Source organism: Bos taurus, chromosome 18 (assembly GCF_002263795.3).
Source record: "Bos taurus isolate L1 Dominette 01449 registration number 42190680 breed Hereford chromosome 18, ARS-UCD2.0, whole genome shotgun sequence".
Taxonomy (NCBI): Eukaryota; Metazoa; Chordata; class Mammalia; order Artiodactyla; family Bovidae; genus Bos; species Bos taurus.
The window spans coordinates 36,218,775-36,241,533 of NC_037345.1; the positions used below are offsets into that span (position 1 = coordinate 36,218,775).

Below are 22,759 nucleotides of genomic sequence, written 5' to 3' on the forward strand. Positions count from 1 at the left end.
TCAACTCCCACAGCCTTAAGCACCCACGAAATCTACTTTCTGTCTGCAGATTTGCCTATTTTGGACATTTTTATGTAAATAGAATCATACAGTATGCAGGCATTTCTGTTTCTTACAGTTTTCAGCAGAAATTCAAGTGAGTAGGTGCTTTTCCAAGTTGATGTGGGTATTTTGGGAGGTAAGTTGTTATCTACTCAGGAGAGTAAGTCAGGTTAGTTTTAAAGTGGGGATGACTTAGCAGATTTCCAGGAGAGAGTTAGTTAGCCAAGATATTTGGGGTTAGACTATCTTTCGTACAATGTAAAACTCCTGTGTAAAGTGGGACCTAAACTACCGTGACTTTCCAAGGTCTGCAGATCACTGAGCAGTATGCTAAGGGATCATCTTGAAGTCAGCACTGGATCAGAATACATTTCTGGCTTTGTAATGAAAGTCTTTGGGGGAAAAAAACAGTTGTTTTACAAAATTGACTATCTCTATTTTGTTGCATAATTACTTTCAGTAATATTTTTTCAGTTGCTTAATTTGCCTTATCCTATGCTTTGCCTCCAAACACAGATCAGAACATTTTTATGAACTCTTGCCAGATCTGATTCACCTTTGCCTTCTATGTATCTTATCTATTCCGCCACATCTCAAAATGCCTAGTCATTTTCCTGTGATCAGAGCAGGAGCAGGTATCTCTCACACAATCATTTGGTCTTTATTTGCCAAAGGGATTGATGTGTCATATTTCCTTAAAGCCTGGACTGACCCAGAAATTACCCCATTTTTCAGATTACAAAGGAGGGACCAAGGATCATAGGAAGGTTAAGGCCAGGTTTCCTCAGTTGTCAAAATTTTAAAAATCTTATCTTTAAAAAAAAAAAAATTGTTCTGTAGTCTTAACCATCATATGTGATTCTCTTCACTGCTTCATATAAGAGTAAGGAAGGAACCAGTGTTCTCTAGGGATTTATAAATTCATAGGTAGCAACTGTATCCTAGAAGGTAAATTCAAACAGAGCGCCATTTGGCAGCCCTTAGTGGAGCAGGCCAGCGGGAAGATAAACAATCGCTAACCTGGAACTGTGGGAAGCAAGGAAACTGTACTGTGCTGTCGGCAACCTTTTTATGAAAGATTAGAAGAATTAAAGCTCCCTGGTACAACTACAAGTCTAGCATTATGGGAAACTTTATTTTTTAACCTGGATTTGTTTCTTTAATCTGAAGAAAGATATATTAGGATTCCTTTGGGTGAAAAAAAAAATCAAATTGCTATAAACGTAAAAGGATATTTATTGGCTTATGTACCCTAAGGTCCTAATGAGTAGAAGTATAATTGGATCCAGGGGCTCAAAGCATGATGCAGTTCTCTTTTCCTCCTTGGTCTCTTGGTTTGACCGTCCTCTGTATTGGTACCATTGTGGGGCATACTTTCTCCCAATGATGGCCACTGGGAGCTCCAGGTTAATCACTTCAACAGGCAAGAAAACAAAGAGCCAAAATAACCATCCACACAAACACACAAACTGCAGGAGCTCATCTTCCCTAGCAGTTCCAAAATTGGTTCTAGGATTGAGTCTCTTTCCTCATTCCTGAACCAGACATTGTGGTGGTGATGGGATGGAATATCCTAAGGCACCCTTGATATGAGTTTGTTCACATATGGAGAGAGAGAAGGTGGGTCATTAACCCCACTCAAACAACATCGACTGAGAATAGGGAAGGAGTATTTCCTAAAGGAACAACAGGTGTCGCTACCAGAAGAGAGAATAGATGCTATGTGCCACCAAAGTCTGTTTGCTACAGAGAGAAAATCAAGAGCTCACTTGGATTTTGTTTTGTTTTTTAATTTCGGCTGCACTGGGCCTTTGTTGCAGTGCACTAACTTCTCTAGTTGTAGTGTGTGGGCTTAGTTGCTCCGTGGCACGTGGGACCTTAGTTCCCTGACCAGGGATCGTACCTGCACCTCTTGCATCGGAAGGCAGATCCTTAACCAGGGAAGTCCCAGTTCATTTGGTTTTGAAGTATACAGCAGGATATGCTCACAGAAGTAAATAACTTCTCTGCTAAAGATTAGTGAGAGAAAATTAGGCATAAATGACAGTAGAAGGGACTCTGGTAATATATATTTTTCAGAGAAGTTAGATACAGATCATAGTTTTTTAGAGCAAATCCCCTGTCCCCACCGATTTTCATTATAAAGGTATAACTATATTCCTAAAAGGAGACAGATCCATGGAGTTGCTGAGTTGGGCACTTCTGATGGAGTAGGAGTTATGGTGCTACAGATATGTAATATGTACTAGGCCTTGTGATGACATCAGTGGTAGAACACCTGCAGGTGTTTCTTTTTCCTCACTATTCTTTAGAAGTACATAACCTCTCCCCAAACCTTCCCTAACCCCAAAGTAATGGAATTTGTGTTTATATAGCTTTGAGACTAGGCTTTTTATTTCTGGTCCTGTCTTAGTCTTATCTCCCTTCTTCTCTCAACTTCTGTGAAGTTTGCTTGCTATGGATCTGGGCTCAGATAATGTTACCACTACTGCAGATTCCACCTCTAGGGGTGCTGTATGAAGAGAGAGGGTGTCGGCAAGTACTAGGAAGGAGGAATCAGGAGCAGGATCTTCTCTCCTTCTGATCAGGAAACTCAGCTGGAAGCATAGGTCTCTATTCCTCATCATGCCCAGAATTTGCATTCCTTATTTCCTTATGGGAATTGCTCTCATCATTGACAGTTTTACAGAGGAAACTCATTCTAGGGTAAAGAACTGCAGCAAAGATAGGAAGCACTACTGTGCTCCAGGCTGATGGATTGGCAGGAGCGATACTAGACTTTGAACCTTACTGACTCAGACTGGAAAGACTCCCTCCAGGGCATTTGATCGAGTCTGTCCCCATGGCTGTGTGGATCCCTGCTATGTTATGTAATCATCTAGCCTCAGCTTCTAGAGTCTAGAATCCATAGGTCATAGAATGTCAGTGCTGAATGTGATCTTAGAGATCATATAGGGCTGAGACCAGAAGAATCCAGGAGTGTGAACTCTAAGACCCATGTTCTTTCCACTACCAATGTTGTCATTCCAAATGAAGGGCAGCTCTTGCTGGTGGAATTACAGAGGTGGATTTAAATGCCTCTGTGTTCATCCCACCACAAGCTGTCTGGGCTTATTTTCTTTTCAGCGCTAAACAGTAATGAATCCTTTCTTTCTATTTTTAACCCTAGGGGTTGCCCTCCTCTCAGACGTGTACCCTGAGAAAATCTTGCCTGGCCTGCTGGCTCAGTATGACAGCAGTAAAGACAGGCACACACCGGAGACCAGAATGAAAGTGGGGGAAATCCTGATGCGAATCGTCAGGGCATTAGGTGAGTTTTCTTGTTCCAGCCTCTGAAATGGGTTCAGGGAGTGGTGTGGCTGTGGAACCGAAGTCGGTGCACCTTGGAGGCTTGTTATGCTAGCAAGGGGAGGACAGTTTGGGAGCTGGGATGAACTATTTTATGTTCAAGGATTTAGCAAATGTTCAGTGCACACCAAGAGACTGGCCCAGTAGTGCCCATGCTCTTGCAATGGCTTAGTCTCCTCCCTTGAGCTATGTCAGGGCATGATTTTCCTCAGAGCTGGGATGAGAGGCTTCCCACTTGCTAAGCAGCAGTGAGCAAGAAAAGAAGGGGAATGTCAGAAGGAGGGGTGCTAACTCTGGTTAAATGGCTCTTGTGTCCTTAGGCATCTACATTTATGATCTCATCTAATTTTCCCAAGACATTCTATAAAGAGACTATTGTTAGGTCCATTTCATAGGTGAGGAAACTGTGGCACAAAGAACTTCAGCAATTTGTTCAAGACTCATTCAGCTGGTAAATAGTAGTGCTAAGAATTGAATCTGCTGGCCCTTCTCTGGTGCTCCAATGGCTAAGACTCCATGCTCCCAATGCAGAGGGCCTGGGTTCCATTCCTAGTCAGGGAACTAGATCCTCCATGCCCCAATTAAGAGTTCACATGCCGCAACTAAAGATCCTGCATGACACAACAAAGACCCGGCACAGCCAAATAAATAATTAAAAAAAAGAAGAAGTGAACCTGCCAACTCAAAGGAAGTTGCTCAAAACCACAGCCATGAGCTGGGAGTATTAAGACTGTGGGCTCCAGAGTCGCGCTGCCTGGGATCAGATCCCAAGCTGCTTGCTAGTGGCTTTTGATCATAGGAATGTTTCTTGACCTCCTGATGTGTCAGTGTCCTCATATATAATAAGAAGATATTAATAACACTTAACCTCATATGCCTATTGTAAGGGTTAAATTTTACTCTTCACTCACTAGGGGAAAATTTTGGAAAACTAACTAGCTTTTTTGCCTCTGGTATCACGAAATCTCACTGAGTTCTTCCTTCACCAGTGCTTCCAAGGATTTCAAAAGATTTCACATAGTCATACATCATGTCTATGGATATAGCCATTAATTTTCCTAATTTCTGGGTGACCCTTCTGGCTAAAGAAGATAGAACTTAGATCTCCAGACACTTAAATTCTTTCATAACTGAAAGGGAAATCTCATGAGAGTGAAATTAAAAAGATGATTTTTTTCTCTCCTCTGAAGAACAGCAGACTTTCTATATTTGCCTTTGTCTTAAATATGATCTGAAACATACCAGGCAAGTGAACCATTGTGAGCGATGATTCTCTCACAGTAGGTGTGAGTATTGAGTTTAATGTATTGCAGGATCCAATGCAACTTCTGACTTCCATTTGTGTGTAACATTGTGACTGTTCATCTCAGGAAGAATGTGTCTGATACATAGATGGCATCAGCAGAACATATCTTTTCTCTGAAACTTCTGGTAAATCTCTACCATTGGGAAGATAAACACTGAAAATGCACGCTTCTCTGTCTCCATGGGCCAGTCCAAATCACTTCCTGTGGTGAGAGTGAAAGTGGGGATGAAGGTCTAGGTTGAGTGGGAGACAGGTTTTGCTCCTCCTTACATATTTCTATAATTAGCCAGTTTCCAAAACTGCCTTCTGGCATTTCAAAGCATATTCCATCAATGCTCAGAGTTCTAATCTTTCTGATGTCTATTCTAACAAGTATCCAGCTGTAAACATTGCCGTAGATTTAACTGCTACTTGCTAATTCACTTTACCAACTTGTCCAGGTGCATAGATGAGATGGCTTATTGAAATCCTTTAAGTGAAATTAAAACCCATTTTTACAATGTAGCCAATATCCTTAGTTTCCTATTGGTGTGGAAATCCTTGTGACAGCCACTTTATAAGATTTCTTTAGTAAGTACCCTAATTTCCCAGTGGTCCAGGCCTTGTGCTCTCCCCACCCTCCAGCTCTTCTTTGCAGCGGGGGGGAGTTCTATGGGAGCATGAGACCCACATGTAGCAGCCAGGTGCTGTACACCACCACTTCCTCTTGGCTTCAATTCTCTAACCACCCCTACTTTTCTTTCTACCACTAGACAATGGTGAACTGTCAGCTGGAGCTTTTTTTTTTTCACTTTCATTTAAAACAATTGAAGTATTGAAGGCAATGGCACCCTACTCCAGTACTCTTGCCTGGAAAATCCCATGGACGGAGGAGCCTGGTGGGCTGCGGTCCATAGGGTCGCTAAGGGTCAGACATGACTGAGCGACTTCACTTTCACTTTTCACTTGCATGCATTGAAGAAGGAAATGGCAACCCACTCCAGTGTTCTTGCCTGGAGAATCCCAGGGACGGGGGAGCCTGGTGGGCTGCAGTCCATGGGGTCGCTGGGAGTTGGACACGACTGAAGCAACTTAGCAGCAGCATACATATAAAAAAGTATATAAAGTACACTAATTTTAATAGTGTAGTTTTATGATTCTTTACATATTTGCCACCACCCAGATCAATACAGAGAAACTTCTAATAACCCATAAAGTTTCCTTTTTTTCCTGCCTAGTCTATACCTGCCCCAGAGGTAAGCACTCTTCTGACATTTTATCAGCATTAGTTTATTTTGATTGTCTTGTGAATCTCATTTTAATGGAATTAAATCCCCATATTTCCAGTAAGTTGATAGATAACAGGCGCTTGGGTAAATTTGGGTGAGATTTTAAGGGGCAAGAATATATCACAGGCTATGTTGTGCCTTCTGTTTCCTGTTGTCTCACATTTCGAGGTGTATGATGTCTGGTATTCTCTTTTAGTGATGTGAAGATTGATCAGTGATATTTCCCATAGGATAAGTCCATAATAAACTTCCCCATCAACCTTCCCTCTGTTGGTTTTAAGTAAGCACTGGTGATTGTTGCCTCAATTGTTGGTATTATTTCATAGAAGTTACCTTTTTCTACACATTAGGAAACAGCTTCAGAGAGGTTTACTGACTTGCCTAATATTATACAGCTAATTAATGATGGATCCAAAATTTAACCCAGACATTCTGACTCCAGACCCAGTCTCTTACCCACTACACGATACTACATCCTGAAAATTTTCCCATCTCAGTAAGCATCTTTTTCCTGTCATTAACACGCACATTTTCCACATCCTCTATAATTTTTAATGATTGCATGATAATATATCATTTGAATGTATCATAATTTTTTCAACTGACCAGCTTACAGTTGTTCTAATTTTTCACTATTTTGAATTATATTAAGATGACTATTCTTATAGCTAAATCTTTGTGCAGACCCATGACAATTTCCTAGGAAAATTTTCTAAAAGTAGAATTTCTTAAAAGCATGTGCATATTTTTAAATGTATTATTGCTAAATTGTCTTCCCAAGAAATTGTTCCAGTTTATATCTTAATGTTTGAGGATATTTGTACCTTCATCAGCACTATTATGCTGTGTGTTATTTTTATCAAACAGATATATAAAGAAATGTTATTGTGTTTTTATTTCCATTTATTCAGTTGATAGGGTTAAATAGTTTTCATGTTTTTATTGGCTAAATTTTTATTTGTGCGTGTGCATATGAATTGCTTCTTCCTATCCTTTCTTCATTTTTCCATTGTGGTGTTTATTTTGGTATTTAATTTGTAAAGCTTTATTTACTTATAGATCTTGAACCACTAACATTTATGTTGTAAATATTTTCTTTGGGTTCACATTTTAGTTTTGTTCGCATTTTCTGTTTAACTTGTTTTGAGTTGCAGAAGCTTTTTATTTTGATGTAGGCAAATCTATCTTTTCCTTTATGGTTTCTCTCTTATATAGAAAAGCTTTCTTAAAGCAACGTCGTATAAATATGAATCTATATATTGTGTTGGCTGAAAAGTTGGTTTGGGGTTTTCTGTATAATCTTACGGAAAACCACAAATGAAGTTTTTGGCAAACCAATATTTTAATCTCTATTCCTTAACATAGAAAATACGGTGAAAGAATTTTAGTTTCATTTCCTTTTTTCTCCATTTCTTCTTTTTTAGTTTCATTTCTTTTCTTTAAAGAACTATTTAGTTTTTATTGTACTTTTAGAAATTTAATCTTAACACATTGCTAAATTACCAGTCACTCCAAATGTTTCTCCATCTGTTTCCTCTTATATGGCCCAGTGTCAGCAATAACCTGTGGGTTGTTATATGTCATTGCATTTTTTAAAATCTTCTTTTAAATGTATAGAATTAAGTAACTGTGCTCAAGATATTGAATTGATAATTGGGAAACACCTGGCAAGTGCAATTAAAGCAAAAGATACTGAGTTCATCTGTGAGGGTATTTCCTTCTGAGATTGCCTAGTGTTATTCCTGATCTGTTGTAGACTACACTCCGTGCTCACATATGGCAGATACAGTGTATTCGCTCTCTTCAGCAGAGCTGGACCAACACTACCCAATTCTTTGTTCCTCTAGAACAGTGAGTCTCAAATGGGGGAGTGGAGGGAAGAATTTTGTCCCCCAGGGGACATTGGCAATGTCTGGAGACATTTTTAATTGTTATAGCTGGGGGCAGGGAGGATGTTACTGGCATTAAGTGGGTAGACACTAGGGAAGTTTTTTAACATCCTGCAGTGCCCAGGACAACCCCCTGACCTGGCCAAGAATGTCAGTAGGCCTTCTGTTGATGTGCCCTGTTCTAGAGCTCCTGTTTCTGCTTCATAATATCACAGATGCGTTAATTAAATCCAGGACTGCCACATACAATTGTGCAGGTTGTTCACAGATCAGAAAGTCTGAGAAACATCATTGTATTGAATGGCATGCTCTGGAGCTGTCCCCATACTCAGCTGTGCAGTCATCCTCATGGCCTTAGCTGAATTCCAGCCTATCCCCTATCCCTTAGGTTGCATCTCAGTTGCAACCTAGATTGCCCTCTCACTGGAGAGAGTTGGAAAAAGTTATTCATTCATTTTTGTAATGTAGTTACAAATGCTTTTGCATATGGGAGGTTCTGCACATGGCTAATATTATGTATTTTATACCAATCTTATGAGCATACTTTTTAGTGGATAGCCTTTTCTGATTTTTACTAACTACAGGAGTGTGTCCTTATTAGAGCTTGTGACCACCTTTGAAGCAGTTACATGTATCTCTTTTTTTGCCTTCTGTTTACATTTAATGAACCATAATGAGAACTAAAGTGTATTTTAAAATTATCTCTTGTATTTAGGGAATATTTTATATCCTTTGTTAATATTTATTTCTCATTCTAAGGAAAAAGGGAGAGAAATAAATAGAACTGCTTTTTACTCATTTGTGGCTCTCATTTCAATCTGGAGCTTGGATCAGAAGTCTTTGGTGGAAGAATAGTTTCCGCCTCTGCCTGTAGTAATACCCGAACATTCTCTGAATGCTTATTTAATTTCCTGCTTTTGTCAAGTTCTAAATCATATACATTCCTGAGTTATTTGGTAACTCTTCCTAATGCTCGAAGTTGGTTTTGTTTATCTTGAATATGGTTATTTTTTTTTTCTTAATTTGGGGCGTAAAGTCATCAGTGTAGTTCAGTTTAAAAATATTTTTTGATTATGCACTGAACAGTGGGTTCTGTGCCTGAGGCTGGAGATAGAAGCATGGGAAATCCACAGTCTCTTCCTTCAAGGAGCTTATAGTTTAGTCAGAGAGGTCAGCTCATACACACTTCATTGTGAGGTGACCTGCTAATTTATGGAGAGGCCTGTGTGGAGTGTTGTGGGAGCTCAGAGGAAATAGTCTCGTCTGTCCTTTTTCTGCTCAGACCCTGCAGTTAAATGTGGCAGAGTGCTATGGGGCTACATCAGTTCCGCATCGTTATCAAACACAGCAGGTTAGTTTTTGAAAAACAGCTTTTGTATGTCAGCTTTCAGAGATTTTCAACTAACAGCAAAGCTTGATCTAAAGTGAAAAAGTATGTTGAATGTGTGAATAATTGGATACCAGTCTGGGAGTTCAGTATTCATAGATTTCAGCAGCAATGAATGACTGTCAAGTATTAGAGTTTACATACTTTGAAAGGAGAATTTTTCAGCAAAATTCAGAAAATCAAATGAAATGCTTCTTGCCAAGTTGCCTAGGTTAGCATCAGTATAGTTCAACAAATACTTAGATTAATGTGAATTAAAAATATTAATCTGGCCAAAATTAAAAGTTGAAGCTCAGGCTGAATAATTTTTTTCTTCACTTCTTTCTGTTTTCCTCATGTCAATTTTTTTTAGAGGTATAATTTTAAAAGTTACTTATAGACCTTTCCTTTCCTGATTGTATTAGTAATATGTAATAATTTTGGACAATTTGGAAATTATTAAAAAGTATAAAAAAGTAATCACTGATAATTTCACCATTCAGAAGTAACCATTCTTTGTTTATATTTTGATGTTTCCTTTAGTTTCTTTTTCTTTCTCAGAATTGTAATTATACTGTATGTATGCTGCCTTTTTTACATTTAACATTATTTATAAGCACTTTTCCATGTCATTAAATATTTCTTGAAAATATAAGAGTTATTGGTTATTATAATTAATCAACTGAATTTATAATTTTATTTAATTATCTTCTCAAAAGATATTAGTGTTTAATTAGGTGGTTCTGGTTTCTTACTTTATGAGGAACTTTATGAGGATTATGAAAAGTGTGCTATTGATTATTCTTATACATAAATCCTTTGGTGAATCTTTGAGTCTTTCTTTAGGGTTGGTTCCTACAGGGAAATTACTTGGTCAAAGTATGTGCATGCTTGTACTTTAAGACTCTTGATATTTAGTGCTAAGTTGCCCTCCAGATCTGTACTCTCTTGTCAGTAGTGAAAGAGACTGCCAGTTTCTCACAGAGAAAAATTATTCCATGGCTTCATACCTATCCTCTAACCCTGACCTGCTGCTGCTGCTAAGTCGCTTCAGTCGTGTCCAATTCAGTGCGACCCCGTAGACGGCACGCTACCAGGCTTCCCCGTCCCTGGGATTCTCCAGGCAAAAACACTGGAGTGGGTTGCCATTTCCTTCTCCAATGCATGAAAGTGAAAAGTGAAAGTGAAGTCGCTCAGTCGTATCCGGCTCTTAGCAACCCCATGGAATGCAGCCTACCAGGCTCCTCCATCCTTGGGATTTTCCAGGCAGGAGTACTGGAGTGGGTTGCCGTGGCTTTCTCCGCGAACCCTGACCAGCCATCTCTGAAATGTGTACCTTTGCTCCCAGAATGAATGGAGGAAAATGTCAGAGAATGTTGGAGGGATGGGGCGTGGGTGAAGGAAAAGAGGTCAGGGAGGGACTGATGGATGAAAGGGTGGGTACATGACTCAGAGCTGCCCTGGAAGAGCAACTCAGATCTGGTAGTGTCATCATGACATACAAAGAACAGCACTTTATTTTTAGAGACAGAACGTAGTCTTCTAATCAGCAAGCTTAGACAAGTTCTAGTTTACTCTAGGTCAGAATCGTCGAAAATTGAGAGCAGAAATAGAAAGTCAAATTCACGTTGTTTCATCTGAAGAGTTTACCTTCAGGGAACACTGTAAGAAAGCACAAGGAATTAATATTTGGAATGAGGAATGAGAGGAGAGAACTAAATTTCAGGTCTCTTTTAGACTGCGCCGTGGCAGCTAGTGACACTGAGAATACTGGGGCACAGCAGCTTATACTTCTTGGTTAGAAAGCACCTTTTCTCAAATTACTCTATATGCCCTGAGAAGGGTGGGTCCTGGGCTTTTAAGAGATGTATATTTGTGTGTATTACATATATATATATATATCTCTTACAGCCTGCATAACACTCATTTAATGTGTTTTGTCAACTCTTTCTGTATCATCTGCTTTTGTTTTAGTTCAGTGTTGCCACTTTACAGTGAATCTACGTGATAAGTAGCCCATGATCCCATCCAACTGCAGGATGAAGCCCGTAGTCTGATTCTAGAAAACCTGACTGTCCCTGCCCATAGAGGAGCAGATTCAGCACCAGGCTCTGCTCTGACGAACACCTTCTAGCCAGTGGTAGAAAACAAAGGAAAATGGAATAACTGAATTTGTCCAGCAGGCTACTGTGAGTTAACCCAGTTAGGTTTGCCTGGGATTTAAGATGAGGAGAGGAGCTTTTTTTAAAAAAAATTTTTTTTAATTTGAGTCAGTTTTTTTTTTTTTTTTTTTAACTTTATTTATTTATGGCTGGGCTGGGTCTTGGTTGCTGTGTGAGAGCTTTCTCTAGTTGTGGTGAGCGGTGGCTACTCTTTGTTGTGGTGGGAGGAATTCTCATTATGGTGGCTTCTCATTGCGGAGCACGGGCTCTAGGCGCTTGGACTTCAGTATTTGTGGCGCACGGGCTTAGTTGCTCCGTGGCACGTGGAATCATCCTGGACCATGGAACAAACACGTGTCCCCTGCACTGGCAGGCAGATTCCTACCCACTGTACCACCAGGGAAGTCCAAAGAGAGACGCTTTTAAACAGCTGCATAGAATTTTATAGTATAGATGCACCACAGTTCACTTATTCAGCCGTTTGTGGCTGAAGCTTCTTTTTTTTTTTCTATTTTTTTCCCATGACACGCAGTGCTGCAATATAAATACTCATATATGTGGGCCAATGGAAATATTTATTAGATATGTATATATGCAAAGTTCATATATATGTACATATTTAAAGTACTGGGCCTTTATTTCTGTGAGATTGATACTTGCCAAAATGGATTCACTCAGTCACTGGCTGTTTCTATTTTAAACTGTTTATATACTAGCAGATTACTTCCTGAAATTGTAGGTGAGATAGGGCTTTTTGAAGCCCCCGGCTATGTCTGTTGTCAAATAGAGAAAAATATCTTTTGAAAATTGCTTTTCAAGGAGAGTGGACTAAAAATGCCTTCTTTTGTGTTATTTTGTTGTTTGTCTTGACTGCGATGGGAAGAAAGGCATTTTAAGTAATAAATTCCTGGGAATTCCGTGGCTGTCCAGTGGATGGGACTCCACAGTTTCATTGCCAAGGCCGTGGGTTCAATTCCTGGATGGGGAACTAATGTCTTGCAAGCTGCACAGCAGCAGCCAAAAAAAGTAATAAATTATTAATGCGTTTTGCTATTAAATAACATATAATACTAGTCAAGGAATGACAAATTGCTTTTAGAAGTATCTTGCTCAACGAAACTTGTTTAAAGGTGCAGCATTATAATCAATCACCTTAAGGGCATTCTAATTAATTAGTTTCCAGAAATATTTAAACTTTTAATTTACTAATTTTAAAATGTTAGTTTAAAGGGTTCAGCAATATGTGAACCGTGAACTTGCAGATGTTCAAGCTGGTTTTAGAAAAGGCAGAGGAACCAGAGATCAAATTGCCAACATCCGCTGGATCATCAAAAAAGCAAGAGAGTTCCAGAAAAACATCTATTTATGCTTTATTGACTATGCCAAAGCCTTTGACTGTGTGGATCACAATAAACTGTGGAAAATTCTGAAAGAGATGGGAACCAGACCACCTGACTTGCCTCTTGAGAAACCGATATGCAGGTCAGGAAGCAACAATTAGAACTGGACATGGAACAACAGACTGGTTCCAAATAGGGAAAGGAGTACATCAACGCTGTATATTGTCCCCCTGCTTCTTTAACTTATACGCAGAGTACATCATGAGAAACACTGGGCTGGAAGAAGCACAAGCTGGAATCAAGATTGCCAGGAGAAATATCATTAACCTTAGATATGCAGATGACACCTCCCTTATGGCAGAAAGTAAAGAGAAGCTCAGAAGTCTCTTGGTGAAAGTGAAAGAGGAGAGTGAAAAAGTTGGCTTAAAGCTCAACATTCAGAAAACTAAGATCATAGCATTTGGTCCCATCACTTCATGGGAAGTAGATGGGGAAACAGTGGAAACAGTGTTAGACTTTATTTTTTTGGGCTCCAAATCACTGCAGATGGTGATTGCAGCCATGAAATTAAAAGATGCTTACTCCTTGGAAGAAAAGTTATGACCAACCTAGATAGCATATTGAAAAGCAGAGACATTACTTTGCCAACAAAGGTCCTTCTAGTCAAGGCTATGGTTTTTCCAGTGGTCATGTATGGATGTGAGAGTTGGACTGTGAAGAAGGCTGAGCACCGAAGAACTGATGCTTTTGAACTGTGGTTGGAGAAGACTCTTGAGAGTCCCTTGGACTGCAAGGAGATCCAACCAGTCCATTCTAAAGGAGATCAGCCCTGGGTGTTAAGGAATGATGCTAAAACTGAAACTCCAGTACTTTGGCCACCTCATGTGAAGAGTTGACTCACTGGAAAAGATTTTGATGCTGGGAGGGATTGGGGGCAGGAGGAGAAGGAGACGACAGAGGATGAGATGGCTGGATGGCATCACTGACTCAGTGGACGTGAATTTGAGTGAACTCCGAGAGTTGGTGATGGACAAGGAGGCCTGGCGTGCTGCGATTCATGGGGTCACAAAGAGTCAGACACGACTGAGTGACTGAACTGAACTGAACTGAAGGGCTTTTTGCTTCATAGCATATGTTGTGGTTCCCTTATATGTAGTAAAAGAGTTCAGAACACAATGGCTTAAAACAGCCACCATTTGGGGACTCCCTGGAGGTCCAGTGGTTGAGACTCTGCTTTCCAATGCAAGGGGTGCAGGTTCAATCCCTGGTTGGGGAGCTAGTGTCCCACTTGCCACGGGATATGGCCATAATTCAAGAACAAAACAAAAAACTACCACAATTTATTTGTTCAAAATTCTGTGAACCACATAATACTTGGCAGGGACATCTCATCTCTGCTCCACATGGTGTTGTCCGGGCTCAGCTGGTGGCCCTTTTACTGCCTTCAGATCAGCTAAGCTCACCCAGGAGGTTGCATTCAGCTGGGACCTTGACTGGAGCACCCTGGTGCTCCTCCATATGGCTTCTGCCTGTTCTTACGTGTGGATGGTCATCATTTAGCAGTCTAAGCCAAACTTTTCAGTATGGTGAATGGTTTCCCAGAGAACAGAAACAGAAGCTGCCAGGCCTCTTAAGAGCTAAACCTATTATACTGAGTGAAGTAAGCCAGAAGGAAAAACACCAATACAGTATAATAACGCATATATATGGAATTTAGAAAGATGGTAACAATAACCCTGTGTACGAGACAGCAAAAGAGATACTGATGTATAGAACAGTCTTATGGACTCTATGGGAGAGGGAGAGGGTGGGAAGATTTGGGAGAATGGCATTGAAACATGTAAAATATCATGTATGAAATGAGATGCCAGTCCAGGTTCGATGCATGATACTGGATGCTTGGGGCTAGTGCTCTGGGACGACCCAGAGGGATGGTATGGGAAGGGAGGAGGGAGGAGGGTTCAGGATGGGGAACACATGTATACCTGTGGTGGATTCATTTTGATATTTGGCAAAACTAATACAATTATGTAAAGTTTAAAAATAAAATACAATTTAAAATAAAAATAAAGGTTAAGAAGTAAAATACAGCGTGGGCCATAGACTCATAATATGTAGCTTCTCTAATAGGGCCTCAACTCTTAAAATTTGTTGGACATAAAAGCGGTGCTAATTTAATTGGTAACTGTGATTGAGTAAATCTACTGTAAAAATGGAAAAAAAAAAAAAAAGAGCTAAACCTAGAATTGGCTTAGTATGTCTTCTGCCACAATATGCTATCAAAGTCAGTCCCCAAACCAGCCCAGGTTCAAGGGGAAGGGAAGTAGCCTCTGATTCTTAATGAGAGAAACCACATTCAGGGATGGAGTATTGGTAAACATATCTGCATACTAGTGCATGCTTATTTTGTTTGTTGACAGAAGCCTAACAATACATGGATATATATAGGTATATAAAGAAAAATCCAGTCTCTGCCAAATATTATAGTTAATATTCTTACCTCCCGAGGTAAACAATGATAATAGTTTGGTATGTATTCTTTCACACCTCTTCCTGTGTTCCTACAGATATAAGCAAACATGTGGGCTTTTTACACTGGCCTTCTTTTACAAAAAACAGAATCTTAACATACTATTATTTTTACTCTAAGTATATATTATTACATATTATTAGTCTGCAGTTTGCTTTCTTTGAAATCAACTTTACCAAGTTGTAATTTACATCCAATAAATGCCCCCATTTCAAGTGTACATTTCAATGAGGTTTGCTGTAAACTCATGTAACTATCACTACAGTCAAAATATAGAACATTTTTGTCACCTTAGAAAGCTCCTTTGTTCCCACATCATCTCCCATTTCACACCCCAACTCAGACAACCACTGATATGCATTCTGCTGCTGTAGATTAGATTTGTTTTTTAGAGTTTTATGTAAATGGAATCATAAAGTGTATACCCTTTTGTGTCTGAATTCTTTTGCTCAGCGAAAGTTTTTGCCATTCATCCTTGTTGTGTATATTAGTAGTTCACTATTTTTTATTACTAAGTAGTAGTACTATATTTGAATGTACCAGAATCATTCATACATTTACCTGTTGATGGACATTCAAGTTGTTTCCAGTTTTGAGCTATTCTGAGTGTAGTTGCTGTGAATATTCTGGTACAAGTCTTAGTGTGAAGATATGTGGTGGTGGTGCATGCTCAGTCATGTCCGACTCTTTACTCTGGACTGTAGCCCACCAGGCTTCTCCATATAATTTTCCAGGCAGGAATACTGGAGCGGGTTGCCATATCCTTCTCCAGCAGATCTTCCTGACCCAGGAATCAAGCTGTGTGTGTGTGTGTGTGTGTGTGTGTGTGTGTGTCTTGGGTAAGTACTAGGAATGGAATTGCTGGATCATATAATAGGTGTATAAAAATCTACCTAAATGTTTTCCAAAGGAATTGTATCATTTTACATTATGACCAGCAAGATATGAGAGTTCCAGCTGCTCCATATCCTTACCAACACTTAATATCATTCTTTAAAATTTTTTGCCATTTTAAAAGATGTGTAGTGTTATGTTATTATAGTTTTAATTTATATTTCCCTGATGACTACTTATGTTGAGCTCTTGTCTTTTCGTGTGCTTATTTTCTACTCCTGTATCTCTTTCTTGAAGTAACTGTTAAGATCTTTTTCCATTTCTTAATTGGATTGTTTCTCTTTATTTTTCCAAGTATTTATTGAGTTGTAAGAGTCCTTTGTATGGAGTAAATACAAGTCCTTTGTCACGTATATGTATTGCTAATAGTTTCTACCAGTGTTTTCTTTAATGGTGTCTTTTGAGGAGATACAACTTTTTCTGGTGAAAATATTTATCATAATATTAATGATGATATTAATTTATTATGAAAAAACATACAATTAGTTATATATTTTAGCTCATTTACAGCTTAAGAACAAATTTAAAATTTTAATGGCAACAAAAATATCAAATTGATGACATTATTTTGATATGATACATCATGTGTTGCTAAAATGAGAAAGGAGATGAAGTCACTGCTCACAGTGTAAATATGGTTCTGATGTTATGGTGAAGAATTTTTTTTTAGAGCAGCATGCCCAAATTTTTGTATGTTGTATGATGAACCCTTACTCCCATATTTTCCCTCTGTATCAACTGTTACAAACCCCTTGCTTTGAAGTCAGGCTGCTCTTTTCAAATCTGAAAGCTGCCACTTCTTGAGTTTTGAATATGTGACCATAGGCCAGTTATTTAACATCTCTGTCTCAGTTTCTTCATTTGTACAATGATCATTGTAATAAGACTTATTTCATAGAGTGGATCTCCTGCCTTGCAGGCAGATTCTTGACCGTCTGAGCCACCAGGAAAGCCCCATTAGTAAATTATCCTATAAGAATTGCTTTAGTTGAATCCCATAATTTTGATATGTTTTCATTGAAAAATATTTTCTAACTTTGCTTGTGATCTCTTTTTCTACCATGGCTTTCTTAGAAATGTGGTGTTTTTTGTTTAAACTTCAGGTATTTTTCCTGTCTTTTCATTCATTGTATTTTTCTTTACCTCACTGAGCACAGCTATAGTTGCTGCTTTAAAATCTGTCTCTGATCACTGAAATGTCTATATCATTCAGTCCTGGCTTCTGTTGAGTATCTTTCTCCTTGAGAATGGGTCATATTGCACATCAGTTTGGATTATGTCCTGGACATTATTAAATTATGTTGAGAAGGCTATGGATTCTGTTATAGTCCTTCAAAGTGTTAAATTTTTGTTTTAGCAGGCAAGTAAATTAGACTGAAACTTCAGATTTTGTCTTACCTGAAGCAGGCAGTAATTCAAATCTCACTTCAGTTCTTCTAGTTTTAGCCGCAAGCTGCTTTGTGGCTGGTCTGCACATAATTTCAGCACATTTCCCTGAGATCCAAGAGAAACATACTTACCTTCCTTATAGTCTTTGTCCTACTTTTTTGTTGCTTTGGGAGAAAATAACGTTATAAAAGAAGAAGCCATCATTCTCATCCTTTTTTAAACCCAGGCCAGGTTGCTATGGCCTGGCTTAGCTCAGGAAACCAAAATCATAAAGAGCTATATGTGCTGTGTTAAGGGATTTTGATTTATGTTGACTTTATTATTTTTTTAATATTATTTTTATTAGTCTTTGAATTCCATGTTTCATTTAGTCATTTAAGTAAGTAGTAAATTGGGATCATTTATACTTTAGTTTCTCCTAGGTAAATGAACAGTATCAGTCTTGACACTGACACAGATCATAGACACATGACATAGAGAACATAAACAATTTACTTATCCATAACTATATCATTCTTAGCCAAAGAATAACATCCTTGTACCATAAATTTCCTAATTTACATTTGTTTTTAAAGTATATTAATAGAATTTCTTGCCTAAGCACTTTTCTATGGTTGAACAAAGTTTCACCAATTTCATCTTTATATATTATTTCATTGATCCAATTATAAACATAAAAAGAAAATATATGAACATAAAACAAGATATTTGTATATTCCTGACAGATGTCTGTAGGGTTACCTGGAACAGAGGCAATGGGTCTCCATTTGCATTGGACCTCAGAGTTCCAGACATATGTTGAGTTTAAATGGAAGTCAGGGAGAGATTTTAAGAAGGGAAGAATTGATCATAATTACTTTTTAGCAAAATCATTTTGGCTGCTATGTGAAGGATGAGAATGAGATAAGATTAGAAGGGAGACTGATAGGATGTTGTTGGACAGTCTGTTAGAGATGGATATTGAGTGAGGGTTTACATGTGATAAAGAGGGAAAATGATGTCCCCAGATAGGAAAGAAAGTGTGAGAACAGAACAAAAGTGGGATGCTTGTACTGCATATGGAGAATAGAGACTTGACCTGTCTCCCTGCAGCAAATTGTGTTGGGTGCCTTGGGGAAGTGAGGCTAGATAGAGAGGGTGGGGCAGACCGCAAAGAGCCTTGAAGACTGGGCAGAGGAGTTAGGACTTGATGTGATGGGCATTTGGGAATCACTATGGATTCTTAAGGAAGGAAACAATGTGATGAGAGATGTATAGGTGTGGTTGGCAGGGGCATGAAACATGAGTGAAGAAAGGAGAGGCTGGAGCCAGAGAGATAGCTAAGAGGCTGTTGTGGTATCCCCTGGCATAAAGAGATGAAGACTTTGATTAGAGGGATGTCTGTGAGAATGGTGAGAAAAAGTAGATATTATAGGCAATTCAGAGGAAGAAATGAGAGACTGTCATCTTTTTTAACATGTAGTGGAGATGAAGTTATAATCCACCCAGCAATTCTACCTAGTGTAGTCCACCCAGTTATTCCTTCTCATAGAAATGTTGAGAGGCTCAAATGAAATAAAATACACACACACACACACACACAAAATCACTTAGAAACATTTGAGTATCATTATAGAGATATATTTATGGCTATATTAATTCCTGTACTGAGGTTGCCAGAGACCAATGAAGAGAGGTAGGACTATCTACAATGGCAGTCATTGGGTAGGGAAATAGGAATTTGATGTATAGATTTAACCTTTCTCTGTCAGGAGTATGCACTGCCACCCCAGAGTCATAACTTCCTCAGTTTTGATCTTGACTCTTAACATTTAATAGCTATGAACAAGTTCCATAACCTCTCTATTCCTTTTCTGTAAAATGGGGATAGTTATGGTAGCTTCCTGATAGCATGGTTATGAAATTAAAAAGATAATATATGTAAAGTGTTCACAACAAGCATCTTTCATGGTAAGGGGTGAATAAATGTTGCTATTATTTTCTTTTGTTATTTTTCAGTTAGTATAATGTATTCCTCCATTTTCCCATGGCCAAAGCCAACCCGGAATAAACAGCCCTTCAGACAAGTAAAATGTATGATCATCCTGTCCTATTCAAGAATGCAAATCAGAGTTGAGGACGCTGCCGGCGCAGTCCGTGGGGAGGCTAGGTGGCTGCGTGTTGGGGGCGATGTCCTTGGAGGTGGTCAGGGCGGCCGCAGGGATGGCGCTCGCAGAACTGTATGTCTCCGACCGAAAGGGAAATGATGTTACCGGTGATGGAACCAAGGAGAAACCTTTTAAAACAGGCCTTAAGGCTTTGATGACAGTTGGAAAAGAACCCTTTCCTACCATTTACGTAGATTCACAAAAAGAAAATGAGAGGTGGGATGTTATTTCTAAGTCCCAGATGAAGAACATTAGGAAGCTGTGGCACAGGGAGCAGATGAAGAGTGAGTCCCGGGAGAAGAAAGAGGCAGAAGACAATTTGCGAAGAGAGAAGAACCTGGAAGAAGCAAAGAAGATTACCATTAAAAATGACCCAAGTCTTCCAGAGCCGAAATGTATGAAGATTCGGGAACTAAAAGGATATAGAGGCCAAAGGATAAAGGTGTTTGGCTGGGTCCACAGGCTGCGTAGGCAAGGAAAGAATTTAATGTTTCTGGTGTTGCGGCACGGTACGGGTTTTCTCCAGTGTGTCCTGTCAGATGATTTGTGTCAGTGTTACAATGGCGTTGTCTTGTCCACTGAGAGCAGTGTCGCAGTGTATGGAATGCTGAATCTTACCCCAAAGGGCAAGCAGGCTCCGGGGGGCCACGAGCTGATCTGCGACTTCTGGGAGCTGATCGGGTTGGCCCCTGCCGGAGGTGCTGACAACTTGATCAACGAGGAGTCCGATGTGGACGTCCAGCTCAACAACAGACACATGATGATCTGGGGGGAGAACATGTCCAAAATCCTGAAGGCGCGCTCCGTGATCACCAGGTGCTTCAGAGACCACTTCTTCGACAGGGGGTACCATGAAATCACTCCTCCAACGTTGGTGCAAACACAGGTGGAAGGCGGCGCCACGCTCTTCAAGCTCGACTATTTTGGGGAAGAGGCGTATCTGACGCAGTCCTCTCAGCTCTACCTGGAGACCTGCATTCCAGCTCTGGGGGACGTCTTTTGCATTGCACAGTCATACAGGGCAGAACAGTCCAGAACACGAAGGCACCTGGCTGAATACACTCACGTGGAAGCCGAGTGTCCTTTCCTGACCTTCGAGGAGCTCCTGAACCGCCTGGAGGACTTGGTGTGTGACGTGGTCGATAGAGTCCTGAAATCACTCGCAGGAAACATAGTGCGCGACCTCAACCTGAATTTTAAGCCCCCTAAACAGCCTTTCAAACAGATGAACTATTCAGATGCGATTGTGTGGCTGAAAGAACACAACATAAAGAAAGAAGACGGAACTTTCTATGAATTTGGAGAGGACATCCCGGAAGCTCCAGAGAGACTGATGATGGACACCATCAACGAGTCCATCTTGCTGTGTCGCATTCCCGTGGAGATCAAGTCCTTCTACATGCAGCGCTGTCCCGAGGACCCCCGGCTCACCGAATCTGTCGACGTGTTGATGCCCAGTGTTGGTGAGATCGTGGGTGGTTCCATGCGTATCTGGGATAATGAAGAGATCTTGGCAAGTTACAAAAGAGAAGGAATTGACCCCACTCCCTATTACTGGTACACGGATCAGAGAAAATATGGCACGTGTCCACATGGCGGCTATGGCCTGGGCTTGGAACGATTCTTAACCTGGATTCTGGACAGATACCATATCTGAGATGTGTGTTTGTACCCTCGGTTTGTCCAGCGGTGCAAGCCATGATCAGTCCCCCCAACCCCCAGAGCTTTAAGGAGAGAACATGGTTCATGGAAGGAACAGACTGCCTCTTAAAAAAAAAAAGCCAAAATCTTCCCCCCACTTTTTTTTTTTTTAATTCCACTGGGGTATGTCCGTTTCTGTTTTCTCTTTTTTATTCCTGCTACCACAAAAGCAGTTCAAAACATTTTGAATACCAAGTAACATTGATGTTATAATTTTAAAGAAAAAATACCCATTACAAAGTTTGGGAGAAACTGTGGCATGTAGCTTTGCAGTTAGGAGTATGTCTCAGCACTTTATCCACCTTTAGGTTACAATCTTTATGTTGTATATACCACATATATCATTAAATAATTTTAAATTATGATCTGAGACATTCCAGTAATTTAATCTCTCTGTCCTTTTAAGTATAAATGGAATTCTTTTAATTTCTACCACTTTATCGTATCAATGAGTTCAACACCTTGGGGAAAAATTGATAATATGCTGTAAAAATCTGCTAGTATTAGAACAGAGCCTAAATCAGTAGATACAGGAATGATATGATTACAATCTTTTGCATCCGTTGTGAATCTTTCCTAAATCTCATAGCTGCTTATAACTCTAAAGCATACAAATTGGTGTGGAGGAATTTGTAAAAATGGAATTACCTTAAACAGTTGGAAGTGACAGCAAGTTTTTTGGCACATCAGTGAACAGCTTTCTTTATCGCATTAGTTTAAAGAGGCAGGGTGATCTCTCTCTCCTGGTAGTTCCACAGTAATTCAGAACAGAGAAGTTCCCAAAGCGTTTGCAGCTGGCATCTTAAGGACAGCCCTCCGTGGTGGTTGGTGTCACCCCACATACTGTGTCTTTAGATCTAATTTCTCCTACCTTATTAACTCTCAGGCTTACTGAATGGCTTCCTTTCAGGTTTGGTTAATTTCTCCCCTCAAATGCATGTCAGTGTATTCTCAATAAGCTCTATTCCCAGCAATCAATAAATGGACACATGTAAAAACTCAAAAAAAAAAAAAAAAAAGAATGCAAACCATAGTTGAATACTTATTTTATTCCAGGCTCTCCATTAATCACTTTATGTACATGTTCTCACACAATCCTTGAAATGACTCTACAAAGGTGATTCCTTTTATTATCATTACCATTTTATAGAGAAAGCAGCATGTTCGGAGTACTTAGTGCTTCCCCAGGATAGCAGGTTGGTGCTCAATCCGGGACTCAAAGCCTGATTTTACTGATTGCAAAGATCATGCCCTTAATTACAACTGTAATAAACAGTTGTTTGCTTTAACCCAAATTTTTGTTTGAATTAATGTGAAGATTGTAAAAGCCAAATTTTAGTGTGAAATTAGAAAATCAGCTGTCTGATATTGGCATGA

General features: G+C 39.5%; 2 protein-coding genes across 3 annotated transcripts in view; both read left to right on the forward strand.

Moving 5' to 3' along the window:
• Nucleotides 1-22,759, forward strand: part of TANGO6 (transport and golgi organization 6 homolog) — a 184,446-nt gene that overhangs the window by 97,387 nt on the left and 64,300 nt on the right. For both annotated transcript variants that reach the window (XM_002694832.6, XM_005218871.4), the window contains exon 15: nt 3,212-3,352. In XM_002694832.6, the coding sequence (XP_002694878.2) occupies nt 3,212-3,352 (141 nt within the window). The remainder of the gene's footprint in view (nt 1-3,211; nt 3,353-22,759) is intronic.
• Nucleotides 16,752-21,855, forward strand: LOC511683 (asparagine--tRNA ligase, cytoplasmic-like). The gene has a single exon (XM_059877476.1). It carries the CDS (start codon nt 19,704-19,706, stop codon nt 21,336-21,338), a length of 1,635 nt encoding a protein of 544 aa, XP_059733459.1. The 5' UTR covers nt 16,752-19,703; the 3' UTR covers nt 21,339-21,855.